At 61.4% G+C, this 14,785-nt stretch overlaps 1 protein-coding gene across 3 annotated transcripts in view; it reads left to right on the forward strand.

Moving 5' to 3' along the window:
• MLLT1 (MLLT1 super elongation complex subunit) overlaps positions 1–14,785 on the forward strand; it is a 131,130-nt gene that overhangs the window by 109,496 nt on the left and 6,849 nt on the right. For 2 of the 3 annotated variants that reach the window (XM_060297271.1, XM_030879426.2), the window contains exons 4-6: positions 3,215–3,358; positions 6,524–6,649; positions 10,455–11,009. In XM_060297271.1, the coding sequence (XP_060153254.1) occupies positions 3,215–3,358; positions 6,524–6,649; positions 10,455–11,009 (825 nt within the window). The remainder of the gene's footprint in view (positions 1–3,214; positions 3,359–6,523; positions 6,650–10,454; positions 11,010–14,785) is intronic. The other variant, XM_030879427.2, reaches the window with a different exon arrangement.

Here is a 14,785-nt window from a genome sequence, read left to right on the forward strand (position 1 = left end):
TGTCCCGTAGAGTTTGGTACCGTCTGCCTTGTTGCTGCTTTCGTCCCCGTGGTGTCTGCATTTAGCACAGTCTCCTGATCTGTGTCTTCCCTGACAACGTGCACTTGAATCTGGAGGTGAGGTCTTCCCGGGAAGGGGGTCCGTGCTGGTGAGGTTGGCAGGGTTAACAGACAGCGCCTGGGTGACCGACCTGTCAGGAGTCACAGATGGGTGGTAATCTTGTTCCTTCTTCCTGTAGTAGCCGGGATACGTTTGTGCCATTTACCCCTCTTATCGTCTGTGTGTTTACCTAGTGGGAAAGCGGGACAAATGCTCGCTTCCACCCGCCTCCTTTGTTTGCCAGTTTCAGGCCCTGCTCCCAGTCTCGACAGACGTTCTGCCGGCCAGAGGCTGTTTATTCCCCAGCACACGAATCTGTGCTCTCTCTTCCCCAGCCTCAACCCCCGTAGAGCCCTCTGCCCCCAGGATGAGGCTCACCCTCTCAGTGGCGGCCAGGGCCCTTCTCTCTGGGTCCCCTGCTGCCACTGCTGTCCACCCTCCCCTCCAGCTGCAGCCACGTGGGCTCTCGGGGTCCCAGAGAGGACACTGTGGCCTGTGGTGCTTCTGTGCACCCTCTAGCTGCTCTCCAAGCCTGTCACAGCCTCCATGGGCCCTTCCTGGCCCCTCCCCGCCCCCACTGTTGGGTCAGGCCCCTCTCCAGCAGTGGTCACATTTCATTCTTTTGGCGAATATGGAGCGCCTCCCCAGGGCCAGCACCTGGGGAGGGGGGTGCAGGACAGGAGTCCCCACAGCTGCTGCCTCCAGGGGTTCCCAGCTTGGTGGGGACACACACCCAGTGTGACAAATGCCTCCATATGGGTGGACACAGAGGAGGGGCACTGGCTGCATGGAGGGCCGTAACAGTGGTTACCAGGGGCTGCTTTCTCTTCCTTAACAAGAAGTGGGAGGCAGCAGCTCTGTGGCACTAGGGCTGCCCGCCTGGGGTGCTCTCGGCTTCCCTCCACACTTGTGCCGTGGCTGATGCCGGCCTGCAGGTGTACCGTGTACTGTCTCACAGTTAGGCAGGAAGAAGAGAAATGCTGAGACTTTCTTGCACTTTTTTGATTTGGAAAGGAAAGCCCTCCCTAGGCTGACCTCCCTTATCTCATCGCCTCAAACTAGGTCACTGTCCACCTTGGACAAGGGGACTGATTTCCAAGTCTCGTGCAGATGGGCGAGGTAGAAACCTATTCTTCCTGGGGCCAGGGGCCAGGGGAGGGGCCGGGTCGGTGTCGGTGGCGTCAGGTTGGCTTGAGAAGGCCTGGCAGCTCCTGGAGGGCAGGGTCTGCGGCTCCATCGCGTGACAGATGCACCTTCTACCTTTGTGGCCTGGATGGGGGGACAGAGTCGTCTAAGTGCAACTGCAGGACCTCACTCCTGTCCCCTTTGTTCAGAAGCGGGCGTGTGGCCAGCCAGGCTGCCGCTCCCTGCATCACCAGCTCACCACGCGGCATCTGCCCAGGGATGGCGGGGCGGCCGGGGCCCTGGTGCACCACCGCAGGAGGAAGGGGCAAAGAGAAGCCAGCCCGGGAAGTGCCAGCGAGAGGGCTCAGCTGCCCTGCCCCTCCTTCCTGAGCCCTGCCGAACCTGCCCTCCTTCCTCACCTCCTGTGCACTGCTGAGAGGCTGCCACTGGCTCCCTGTACTCCTAGTTTTCTCTCTCCCACGGATAGCACTTTAAAAAATTGGGGTGTAATTCACATACCAGGAAATTCACCCTTTTTAAAGCACACGAATTTGGTGGTTTTAGCGTGTTCACAGTGTCGTGCAGTCATCACAGTTTTCCAGTTCCCAGGACGGTCTCATCATTCCAGAAGGAAACTTCATCCCTATTTGCAGTTAGTTTCCACGTTCCCCTCCCCCAGCCCCTGGCAACCATGAAGCCACTCTGTCTCTGGATATGCCTGTTCTGGACGCTTCGTGTAAATGGAATCACACACTGCACGGCCTTTTGTGTCTGGCTTCTCTCACTGAGCATCGTGTTTTTGAGGTTCATCCACGTGGTAACGTGTCAGTGCTTCATTCCTTTTTGTGGCTGGATACCATTCTGTTACATGGATGGACCACAATATGTTTATCCATTCACCTGTTGATGGACACTTGGGTTTGTTTCTGCTTTTTGACTATTGTGAGTGATGCTGCTGTGGATATAGGCGTACAAGTTTTTTGGGTTTTTTTGCTTTTTTTTTTTTTGCGTTACGCGGGCCTCTCACTGCTGTGGCCTCTCCCGTTGCGGAGCACAGGCTCCGGACGCGCAGGCTCAGCGGCCATGGCTCACGGGCCCAGCCGCTCCGCGGCATGTGGGATCTTCCCGGACCGGGGCACGAACCCGTGTCCCCTGCATCGGCAGGCGGACTCTCAACCACTGCGCCACCAGGGAAGCCCAGGCGTACAAGTTTTTATGTGAATGTGTATTTTCATTTCTTTGGGGTATACATCTAGGGGGGATATGTGGGTCATACAGTTACTCTGTATTCAGCATTCTGAGGAACTTTCATACACTTTTCCAGAGGGACCACCATTTTACCTTCCTGCTAGCAGTGCACCAGGATTCTGGTTTCTCCACATCCTTGCCAAGGCTTGTTATTTTCCTTTTTTAAAATAATTGCCGTCCTAGTGGGTGTGAGGCAGTATTTTGTGGTTTTGATTTGTACTTCCCTAGCGGTTAATGGTGTTGAGCATCTTTTCGTGGGCTTATTGGCCGCCTGTATGTCTTTGGAGAAATTTCCCTTCCAGGAAAGGGGCCGGGGGTTGAGGCTGCAGGATCCTGGTCCTAGAGCCTGGGGTCCGGTCTCAGCATTGTCGCTGAGCAGCTGTGTGTCTTGGAGCGTCGTCCTCCCCGTCCATGGGCCGAGCACTGAGGGTTGAGGGGGATTGTGTGTGCGGGACTCCGCACACCATCGGCAGGACTGCTTCATTAACCAGCTGAGAATATCATCCTGATGATCTTTATTTCTGTCGTGGTGCCTGCTTTGCCGCTCCGCAAATAGTAAGTTGATTTATTTTGCATGAGCGGAGCGATGGGGAGGCACACACACACACAGAGAAGCAGATGAGGGTCCGAGGGGACGGGGGGCAGGCCCGGCGGCAAGGAGTGCCTCCGCCTGGTCCGCGGCTGCCCTGCAGCCTCCTGCCCAGCCCTCTGAGTAGACTTCCTTTTGTTTTCTCTGTTTAAGGAGGAGCCAAGGAAGGTTTGCTTCACCTACGACCTGTTCCTGAACCTGGAGGGCAACCCGCCCGTCAACCACCTGCGCTGTGAGAAGCTCACCTTCAACAACCCCACCGTGGAGTTCCGGTACAAGCTGCTGATGGCCGGCGGGGTGAGTGTGCCGCTCCACGTGCCCCAACATGGCCCCCAGCGCTGGGCGGCCCTGGTGCTGGGGGCACCCGGGGCTCTCCAGCGTGTGGTTGGGCACCCAAGACCCAGAGGGGCAGGTTGCACGGGTGGCGCCCAGCAGCTTTGGATGGGACCCAGGCGCCCTGAGTCTGCGCTAGGGTGTTGTCCGCTGCGAGTGACTAACTAGTCTCTAGTTACCCTGTAGCTTCTTGTTGGCTGTGGGCAATTAGCACTGTCCTCCATGGGGGTGGGGCGGGGTGGGGGGAGGGGGCAGGCATGGGCGCGAGGCCAATCTGTCAGCTTGGAGCCGGAGCCAGTTTTAACCAGATCAGCAAGGCCTCGCGGGGGCGTGTCATGGGGGGTGGGGGGAGCAGCCCCGGCTCTGTAGGGGCTCCCTGCTGATGCGCGCTCCTGGCGGTTTTGTCCTGGTGACACAGGCTCTCAGAACTTAGGTCTCCGTAGCAAGTTGTGTGGCCAGTGATCTCCCTGCACGTGGCAAGGCCTTTGGAGAGCTGGGTCGGGTGCTCGGTCGTGGAGGAGGACTGGACTGCGCCGAGGGCGGTGGGCTGAGCACACGGACATCCCGAGCCTGGGATGGGGGAGTCGGGCTGGGGGCGCGAGAGCCTGTGTGTGCGCACGTGTGTGTCGTCGAGGCAGGCGCACCTCCCCAGTGCGTGCAGGGTGCTTGGCTTGGGTTTCTTTGGCTCTGGGGAGCAGTCCCTTCCTGTTCACTTAATTCAGTTGGGTCTTTCTATAAACTTTTTTAATAATATGAAAGCAATCACGTATTCATCGCAGAATACGTGATTAAGTTACGCTGTATTCCTAGCAAAAGATTAGCGTGCGATTCTAATCTAGCACATGATGGCTGACGGAGTCCAGTCACAGAGCCGGGAGGTGCAGCGTCAGCTTACACAGATGTTGGCCCTGAGTTTGCTGGGTTCAGCGGTCCTCCCCCAGCTCTGCTTCTCTACCTTATTTTCGCTGCCAAATATTTTCCAAAGTATTTCCCGAGGTGTTCCCGGGTGTTCCCCCAAAGCTTTCACGGTCACCTCTCTTTGGGAGACAGACACACAGAGCGTCCACGGGCCTCTCAGAGTCCCAGGACCCAGGCACTGAGACCTTGGCTCCCCACGTAAAGTTTTTTTTTTTTAACCTTTAGAGTCACATGGGAAAACTAGTTGTATCATTTATAGTCATTTATTTTATTTTTTAAAAACTAAAACGTTTTGAAATTTAAAAAAAAAAAAGATGTTTTCTTTGCTCTGAGGAGATGCAGGTTCAGTGAGCATCATCTAAACACATAAAACTGGAGGGCAGGGAGGAGGAGGTGCGCAGGGGCGGGGGAGGGAGGTGGGGAGGGCAGGCGCGGCCTGCAGTTTGGGAGGGAGGGAGGGAGGCCCGCGAGCTGCCACCCTGTGGTCTCTGCTGGCTGCTGTTCTGGCCCTTTGGGGCTGCCTGGAGAGCCGGTTGGCTGGTCAGGAACTTTGTCGCCCTTTGGGGCTGCGGGCTTCACGCCCCAGGCTGATGGCAGGGCAGTGCTTTCTGGTCCTAGGAGCTGCCCGAGACCTTTATGGGACAGTGGCTCCCGAGCCCTGAGTCCTGGTCCCTGTTTGCCATTCTGGGGCTCTGGGTCCCAGTGGCGCTGCCTTTGCCATCCCGTGGCGGATGGGCCCGGAGCCTGCCTGCATTGACATTGATGTCGGCGCTGGAAGCGCAGGAGGCCAGCGCAGGAGGAGCGGGCCGTCGGTGAGCCCACGAGGACTGCTTTCTGTGCGGCCCCTTCTCCCGGGGTTGCCTGAGCCCTGTCGCTCCTCGCGTGAGGCTCAGACACCATCAGCGGTGACCTGAGCTGCTTCCCGCTGTGCCAGGCGGTTGCCCGGCCCCTCAGCTTGTGCCTCATCCTTTGCCCCGTCGGCAGTTGAGCTGCGCAGAGGTAGAGGCTCCTTCAGAGGCCAGGGGTGAGACGGGTCCCCGTGGAGCCATGTGCCCCAAAGGGCTGTCACAGACAGGCAGCGACACGGGAGGCCTCCACGCGTTGTCCTGGGATAGGGTTGGTTGGGGACCTTCATTTGAAGGGAGAGAAGTTGCAGCGAAAATAGAAGAAAAAGGTCTGTGGGTGGACGCACTAAGGCATCCCGTGGCCCCGCCGTTCTCCTGGGCTGTGCTCTCCGTTGCTCCCCTGTGGCCTGGAGTGTGCGGGTCGCCAACAGCGTGATCCCGGGCCTGGTGGGGCAGGCGGCTTCTGGGTGTCTGGTTCAGAGCGTGGTGGTCGGACAGGCTCCCGTGAGCAGCACCGCCTCGGGCTCCGCTGCAGGGCTTGGAGGGCAAGGGGCTCCACCGCCCTCCTTTCAACCCGGCGTCCCCGCAGCCAGGCGTGACCTTGGCCCCCCCCAGGTGAAACGCTGGTTCCTCGGGGAATCCCAGGCTTTCAGGGTTACTCGTGGGGCTGTTCTACCAGGCTAAATGCTTGCTTCTTTCTGTGTGTGTGCGCTTTATTCTTTTGTTCTGTCTCATCAGCGTCTGGAAGGCTCCCTCTGAGCGCTGACTGCTACTAGGGTCAATTTGCGGTGTCAGTATTTCGAGGACTTGCCCGCCGCCTTCTCCCCCTTCAGCCGGGGCCTCGGGAGCCTGGCTGGAGCCGGGCAGGTGTTTCCCCGTGCACCTCCTAGCAGGACCCTGGACCCTCCCTCCTCTGAGCCCTCCCCCCCACCCCCCGCGCCCACCCCACGCAGCTCTCCTCTGGCCTGGCCGCACTCTCCCTGTCTGTCCACCCCGCCCGCCTCACGGTGGAGGAGGACATCGGGCACACACATCCCGCAGAGGTTGCCCCCTCCGCCGCAGCTGCCTGCTCTGGGTGTCCGGCCGGCTTCCCGCCCATGCCAACCGTGCTTCTGGTCTGTCTGCACCGCCGCGTGTGGGGCAGCTTTGGCCACAGCTCCGCGTCTTCTCGGCCGGCCCGGCCCACCGCGCCCAGCCATCCTGGGACCCGGCTTCTCTTCGCTCTCTGCCCGGCCCCGCTTGGCTCCAGCGCTCGGCACTCGGCCCCTCCCGGAGGGAAGCTCCGCAGGCCGGCTTCCTCTTGCCGATCGAATTTCCAGCCTGCCTCCTTGCTCGTTGATAACATCTGTCTCTTCTTTATCACTAGGTGATGGTAATGCCCGAAGGAGCAGAAACGGTGTCCAGGCCCAGCCCCGACTACCCCATGTTACCCACAATTCCACTCTCTGCCTTCTCTGACCCCAAGAAGACCAAACCGTCCCACGGCTCCAAGGTTAGTGAGGCGGAAGGCCCAGTCATGTGGGAGCGCTGGGGCCCAGTGGCGGGGCCTGGGCTCAGGGCGCCCCTCCGCAGAGCTGGACCTTCCGTCCCCGGACTCGCTCCCTTGGCATCCTCTCTCGGAGCACATCTCTGTGCTCCGCCCGGCTGCTCTGCCCCTTCATCAGGAGGCTTGCCCTCCTGAACCGCTCAGACAGCCAAATGATCGCAGGTTCTTCCCCCGTTCCTCTTGAGGCCAGAGAGCCTGCCCCGTTCTCCCGTCCACCGAGTCTGAGGGCCTAGGGCCACTCGGACAGAACCCCAAGAGGCTGGCGTGGCTGGGGGCCGTGGACAGAGCGTGTCCACCGCTGCCTCCTGGGCGTTACTGGCACTCCCCATCCGTAGGGGCTGGCGCTCCCTCCCGCGGCTGCTCCAGGCTCCGCTTCCTTCTTTGGCAGCAGCTCTGGGCAGAGAGAGCTCGCCTGGGGGAAGGGCCGGGTGGAACCACGTGGCGGAGCCAGCTGTTTCGCCTCAAGAAGAAACGTTTCCCCGTCTTCTCTCGGCCAGCCAGGCAGGTGGCACTCTGCCCTCCCGACACCTCTCTCTCAGCTGTCCCGGAGTGGCCTCCGGAGCCCTCGGGCTGGCCCCGCAGTGGACCTGGAAGCTTGTGGGCGTGTGTCCTACGCTGCAGCCACCTACACAGCTGTGTCCCCGAGGCCAAGCTCTGCCTGGCTCTCAGGGCAGCTGCTAGTCGTTCGCCACCAACCCTGCAAGTGTATCCATTTCTCATCTTGGCAGTTTTCTTGCTTCACTCCCTATCGGGTGTCGGGGGCCTGGTTGAGGTGGACAGGTTGAACTCTTGGGCCGTCTTACAGCCTTATGCTCATCAGCAACCTTGGAGGAGGGCCACGTCAGCCAGGCAAGGTCTTTCTGGCACTTTCCACAAGGCCACTAGGTCTCTGAAATCCTCAGATCTGTCTGACTTAAGCCCTCTGGACGCGTGAGGCCAGAGTCTTCAAGTACAGAGTGCGGCTCCAGGGTCTTCCCTTCACAGGACTCCTAGGTCTTTCCCTGAACCTCACGGGACTTGAAGAAAAATTCTTGCTAACGATCTTGGCAGCTTCTCCGAGCCACCCACGGTTTTTCGGAAGTCGGTGCAAAATAGGAAGAGTGGGAACTGCCATCTCTTCTGTACCTGTTGCTTGCAAGTCACCTGAGAAGTGCCCCCTCCCAGGTGGTGAGGACACTCCAGTGGCCGACAGAGCTACGTCTGCTGGGGGTGCTGGTGGCATCTCTTGCTGAGGTCTTTGAAACCCCTGGGCCCCCCCAAGCCAGTGGGTGTATCTGCGAGGCTTGGGCGGCCTGCAGGTAGGGTCCTTCCTCTTCACCCCTCCCGGTCCAGCATCTTTCTGCAGCCCCTGAACGCTGTGACATAGGGGGCCCCTGCGAAGGTTTCTGCTGATGGCTCTCTGACAGACCCCTCTGCCCATTGTCACAGTCCTGCCTCTGAGTCATCGGCCTCTTCTTCCAGCTGAGGAAGCACGGCTCTTTCCCCCAGACGGATTCTCCACTGCCTGGACCTGCAGAGGCTGACTGGCTGGACCGCATGCTCCAGGCAGAAGGGCCAGGAGGGAGGGGCGTGGTCCTTGTAGGGCCTTGGGGCCGCTGGAGAGTCTGGCTGTTGCAGCCCCAGGTGGATTGGTCCCTGTGGTTCTGTTTCTTCCCACAGACCCCCGGAGGGTAGCTTGGCAGGCAGGAAGTGGAGCCTCCTAGGAGAGGACCGGGACCCCCTGAAGGCTCACTGTGCAGGTGGCTGTTCCCTTTGGTCCCGCCGCCCCCTGGACTCGTGCGCCCATAGCTTCAGGGCGCCCTGCCTCTCCTTGTCTGATGTCAGCCAGTCGGCCTGGTGGGCTTTTCTCTAACACTTGGTTCTTAATCATTTTGGGTCCTCGACAGCTTTGAGAACATGACTGCAGTGGAGCTTTGCCCCAGGAACGTCTACATTATGCTACAGACGTAGTGTGTGACTTCAGAGGGCCTGTGCTCTTGGGTGCCCGTACAGCGCTCCGGGTGAAGAGCCGCCGCTCCGAGGCCCCTGCTAGTTGGGCAGGCCTGGACAGCGGGGAGGCTCTGCCGCTCCGGGCAGGGGGCCGTCGGCAGTCGTGCCCATCAGGGGTGCTCCGCTGCACCTCTCGGGGCTGGGACTGTGCGGCCCAGGCGGGCTCGTGGGCGCTGCAGGAAGAGGCCAGGGTGGTGTGGGAGGTCTCTGCTTCTTGCCTCCCTCCTTGGGGGACAGCGTGCTGGAGAGTGGAGCCCCCAGAGACTGGCCCCATTCCACAGCAGCCTCCCAGGGGTGCCCCTTTACACAGGCTTCTAAAGGGGTGCTCGTGGTGTGAGCACCCCTTCCTGCTGCCGTGGTGACGTGACGGCCGGGGCCAGGGCACAGGGCCGACTTCTCTCCAGGGAGGCGGCAGGAGCCCATGGCCACGTGGGGCTGGCCCTGAACCTCTGGCACTGGTGTGGGTAGTGGATCCGCAAGAAAACGGGGACTCCAGTAGGTCAGAGGTGGTTCTAGGCTGTGCCGTCTTTCCCTGTGGCTCTTTGCTGGGAGGCTTCTGTCGCTGGACCCTTGGAGACTGTGAGCGCAGGAAGCAGAGGCCCAGCTGCTGGGTGTTCACCTGGCTCGCCCGTCCCTTCAGCACTTGGGGTGAGCTGGTAGAGGGAGGCTGCTTTGGGGGCCCCGCCCAGGTGGGCCCCTGTGGTCTAGCTGCTGGTGGTGCCCAGCCGTGCACCTGTCCCACAGAGTTGGGGGCAGAATCCTGGCAGCGGACGGCAGCGGGCACCTGTCCGGCAGCCCTGGCTGTGCGGCGAGGTGGTGATGCGGTGTACACGGTGTTGGCGAGGAGCAGGCCCGCCAAGGTGTCAGACGGGGCTCCTGCCTGGGGGCGGGGTGACTGTGCACTCGCTGTCCGCCCTCTCCGCCCTGCCCACCCTGCACTGTCGCCTGGTGAGGTAGGTGGTCTTGCTCCTGCTCAGAGGGAGCGCAGGCGTGCAGGCTTGGAGGCCACCAGCCCGCCTTCCCGGCGGCCCGGTGCAGGGCCGCTCACTGCCTCTGTTGCCGGTGGGAGCCCCCCTGACCTGGCTCATCAATGCCAGAGTCCAGGCTCCACCCTCAACCCTCGGTTTCCGAGGCGGAGGTTGAGGCATTGCACATGGTTTAGAAAAGCTGCCCAGGCGGCTTGGGTTCCGGGATACGTCTAGGAACCGTTAGTCATGCGCAGTGCCTGGGAACCTGGCAGGCGCTCAGTTAATGCTCAATGTGGAGATTAAAGGGCGATCAAAGAGCTGCGGTGCTGGCATGCATTGGGGCCAGGCCAGGCTGGGCCGGAGCCAGGCCTTACAGGCAGGGTGGGGGCGACCTGGGGAGGCACCTGGCTCTGGTGGGGACAGAGGAGAGGCCCCGCCTGCTGGCGCCCCCAGCCCCCGCGCCGCAGCAGCCCCGCGGGAAGCTGCAAGGCGCTGGAGCGGGAGTGGGTCGGTGTGGCTTGCCTGTCTGTATCTGACTCACCGTGTACTCTTCTTGAATCCCTCAGGGGAGTCTTAGCCTGCAGCCGCCTGGGACCTGCTGACACTTCCTAGTAGTTTAAAGGGACAGCTCCATTTAAAACTCTCACCTGCTGCCTTACTTTTTCGCTTTATGGAAGATTTTCTCTAGCTGAGTCTGAATCAGGTGGATTATACTTTGTAGGGGTCGTGGGAGGCGGAGCAGGGCGGCCCCGAGATGCCATTTGACTGTGTCCCCCTCCTGCCCGGCATTGCAGGACGCCAGCAGGGAGAGCAGCAAGGCCTGCAAGGCCCACAAGACGACCAAGGAGCACCGGGAGCGGCCGCGCAAGGACTCAGAGAGCAGGGGCGCCTGCAAGGAGCCGGAGCGCGAGCAGGCCAGGAGCGCCAAGGACGCCGCGCGGAAGCTGGGCGAGGGCCGGCCGCCCAAGGAGGACAAGGCCCCGCCGCCCAAGGCTGCATTCAAGGAGCCCAAGATGGCCCTGAAGGAGACCAAACTGGAGAGCATGTCCCCCAAAGGCGGGCCCCCGCCGCCGCCCCCGCCCAAGTCTTCCAGCAAGCGGCCGGCCGCCGCCGACTCACCCAAGCCCAGCGCCAAAAAGCAGAAGAAGAGCAGCTCCAAGGGGTCCAGGAGCGCCCCGAGCACCTCACCCCGCACCTCATCTTCCTCCTTCTCGGACAAAAAGCCGGCCAAGGACAAGGGCGGTGCCAAAGCGGAGAAGGTCAAGCCTGAGAACGAGCCCAGGGAGATCAAAAAGCCTCCGGAGGCGGAGGAGTCCAACTCGGAGGACGAGGCCTCCTTCAAGACCGAGGTGAGGTGGCTCCTTCCCCCGCCCTTCTCCCCTTCCCACACCCCACCCTCATCCTCTCTCTGCAGGCTCTGAGCTGCCCAGAGGTTACAAGGAGGCTGGGCGCCCACTTGCTCCATGTAGCTTTGGGCAGCCTCTGCCTTGCCAGACCTCAGTTTCCCCTTACGTTGGGGGTGACGAAACCGCCTCGCGAGATCTGTGTGGACGGTGCTTGGGATGAAGGGTCCCAGTTCAGCGTGATACTGGTACCTGCGTTCACAGCTCTTCTCGGGCTGCCCCCTGTGTGGGCCGGAGTCTCACTGGCCGCTTTGGGGTCAGAGTGGGCGATTGTGTCTCACCATGGAGTCTTTACCCAGCTGCCGCAGGCTCGGTCAGCCAGGGCACCCCCTCCCTCCACTCGTGATGTGGTGTCCCTGTGTGTTTTCATCCCACTCTCTGGGTCCGGGAGCCAGAGGTTCTGGGTTTTTCCTGCAGCAGCATTTCCATGCGGCTCTGAATGTCACCATCAGAGACGGCTTGAGTCACAAAGGAGCTAGGGGCCAGATTGTTGACTGGGTAGCCAAACCTCTCTGGGCCTTGGAGGGCTATGTCATTTCTGCATGCTGTTTGGCCTCTGGTACTCAGCGAACAGGGACTTGGAGGGATGGATGGATGGATACATAGTTGGATGGACGGATGGATGAGTGAGCGATTGACCCCCTCACCTGTATCACCAGCCCCAGCCCTCAGTGGCCTTTTTTTAAAAATTAAGTATTTATTTACGGCTGCATTGGGTCTTCGTTGCTGTGCGCGGGCTTCTCATTGCGGCGGCTTCTCTTGTTCTGGAGCACGGGCTCTGGGCACGCAGGCTTCAGTAGCTGTGGCTCGAAGGCTCTAGAGCGCAGGCTCAGTAGTTGTGGCGCACGGGCTTAGCCGCTCCGCGGCGTGTGGGATCTTCCCGGACCAGGGCTCGAACCTGTGTCCCCTGCATTGGCAGGCGGATTCTTAACCACTGCGCCACCGGGGAAGCCCTCAGTGGCCTTTTGTAGTTCCCAGACTCTTATTCACTCTCAAAGGCAGAAGCTTTGTCTCCAGCATTGCTGCTCAGAGAGCCACTGGGACTTTGCAGGTGGTTCCCAGAGGTGAAGCCAGAGGTGGTTTGTGTCAGTAGCACCGATGTCGTGAGCGTGCGGCTTCCAGGGGCACCTCGTTGGAGGTGGCTGGGGGTGACAGTTTGGCTCATGGGTAACAGTGCATCCCCACAGTTAGGGACACACACAGGGCTGGTGATGTCACATGCCCAGCACTTCTTGCGCCCGGGAGACTGTCTGCCAATGAACCTGAGGATGGCAGGACCCCGGAACGTCTCTCTTACTTGGAGACTCCTGGGAGTCCAGGGCCCTCCCAGCCACCTCTCGGTTGCCGGAGGTTCTTTGGGTGCTTCATAGCGCCCCATCTAGCATCTTTCTCTTCCATCTGCTCAGACCCGGAGCTCTGGTCTGGTGCGCGTCCCTCCCGTCCGTCTCAGGTGCTTCCAGAGAGACCTTCCTGTGCCCAAGGCTGGTGCCCCTGTGTAGGGAAGAGGTGGAGGCCTCCCTGAGCCCTGCCTCCCCGGCTGAATGTTGGCGCCCTGGCCGCGGGTGTCCACCCTGACGTCCTGCTGTGATTGTTGTGAGCACCCGTGCCACTGTGGGCAGCTCCCTCCACCTGCTCCGTGCGGGGTGTCCAGTGTCTGTGGCCTTGGCCACCGCGGCCCTGAGGCTGGAATCGCTCAAGGAAGCCCAGGGCTTTCTCCTGGCTGAAGAGGCGCATCCCACGCGCTGAGAGACTTCTGAACGGCGAGTCTGGGCCGTCAGCATGCCCGGGGGATCTCTAGGGCTGCTGGACAGTGACTCACATGTCCTGACCCTGGGACCTGGCGAGGCACACGTGGCCATGGCGAAGGGGGCGAGACGGCCTTCCAGACCCGGGCCTCCCCAGCTGCCCTTGCCTGTCTCCGGCCGTCCCACGCTGGAGGCCGAGTGGGCGCCACTGCCGGAAAGCTCTGACCGCTGCGTGGAGCCCAAGTCTCCTCCTCCCCCTCGGCCCTCAGAGGGGCCAGGCAGCTCCTTGTCTGAGTCCCGGGCCAAGCCCCCCAGCTCCTCTGGCTCTCCTCTGGCTGCTCCTCTGGGGTCTCCTTGGCTGTGGGGTTCCTGACACTCAGTCCCTTTCAGTCACAGGCCCTGGAGCACTGGGAGCACAGCAGGCCCTCCACCCTCCTTCCGGACGCCCTGTGTAGCCTGAGCCCCAGGACACGTCAGCAGCCCCTCGAGGGCTTTTGTGACCCCCAGGAACCATTAGGCTCTTGGGGCTGAAACCACTTCCCGATTCCCCCCTCCCCTCCACACCCCGCCTATTGGATTCATGTGGAAGGAAAGGGGACGAGTGTGGCTGAGAAGCCCACCTGGCCTGGGACGTCAGGACAGAGCAGGTGCTGCCCTGCCCTGGACCTTCCTGAGTCTGTTGGCCCGAGCGTGCGTGCTGGTGGCCTCCCAGCCAGGTCTTCCCTGCCCCGGAGCTCTGTCCGAATTCCCTGCCCCAGAGGTCGGAAGCGCAATCGGCATCGACCTCCGTGTGCTTAGCAGAGGCCAGCAGGGCAGCTCTTTTACAGATGGGGAAACTGAGGCTTAAAACCACGGGCTGCCTTGGCCGGTTGGTGAGAAAGCCAAGGTCAGAAGCCAGGACCTCCGAGCCAGAATAAGAACTGAGGGATATGCATGCAGGGGGGACCATGTGGCTCCAGGCCCGTTTTTGGGGGTGGGGAGGGTCACACACTGGTCTGAGTGGTACCCACCCAGTGGACAGTGGTTGATGGCAGTCTAGGCTGGTTTCCCGGGGAGGGTTCCTCAGGGCACACCACTGGCCCGTGTGAAGGTAGCAAGTCGGGGACGTTGGCAGGGGCGTGCTGGGAGGGCCCAGAGCGGGTCAGGCTGGGCGGTGGCGGACCCCAGAGGAGGGAGCCCTCAGCTCTTCAGCTGGGAAGCATTCTGTGCCCAGGCAGTGGGATCCTTCTCTGAGTCTGCTGAGGAAAGACCTGAGCCTTCCCGGGTCTCCTTCCGGGAGCAGGGGCTGCCCTCAGCCCACGGGCCAGCGGGAGGGGCTCCTCTCCTGGGGTCTCCTCTCCTGTGGCACGTGCCAGGATTGAGGAGACACGGCTGGGTTCCTCCGCCTGTCTCCTGGCCCCTTCCAGGTGCTCAGGCTGCTCAGCTCCCCCAGACAGTCCCCAAGGACAGAAGGCTGGACGGCGTCTGGGCGCCCTGGGCTGGCAGGCTTTCTGAGCCATGGACTGCCCACTGGAGCCCCGTCTGGCCCAGCCCCCGGCCCTGGGCTTATCACTCTGCTGCGCATACCTGTGCAGCAGCCTGTTGGTTTCTCCTGAGGGCCCAGAGCAGACGCCACCCAGTTCTGGCTCAGCCCCTTCCCCACGCGGGCCTCTCAAGTGGGAGGTGCTGCCCCACGCTACTTACGCCTTAGTATCCTAGGGCCTGGGCTCCTAGTTTGGGCTTTTACTGCCCCCTGGTGGCCAAGTCAGGGCTAAAGGAAGAGGAGAAGGGGGATGTGACCGGCTCTGGGTGCAGTGGGGCCAGCTGTGAGTCCACTGTGTCCTCAAGTGCTTGTCACTTGCCCACACACTCACTCATCATCACCTCAGGGGCACCCAGTGACAGGGAGACAGCTTGTTGTCGCTACTCAGCCTCAGGACAGACTGAGGAAATGAGGGGCAGGATGAGAACGCACCCACCTTTCCTGTTCGGACCTTC

The sequence above is a fragment of the Globicephala melas genome, chromosome 3 (genome assembly GCF_963455315.2).
Source record: "Globicephala melas chromosome 3, mGloMel1.2, whole genome shotgun sequence".
In the NCBI taxonomy this organism is placed as follows: domain Eukaryota; kingdom Metazoa; phylum Chordata; class Mammalia; order Artiodactyla; family Delphinidae; genus Globicephala; species Globicephala melas.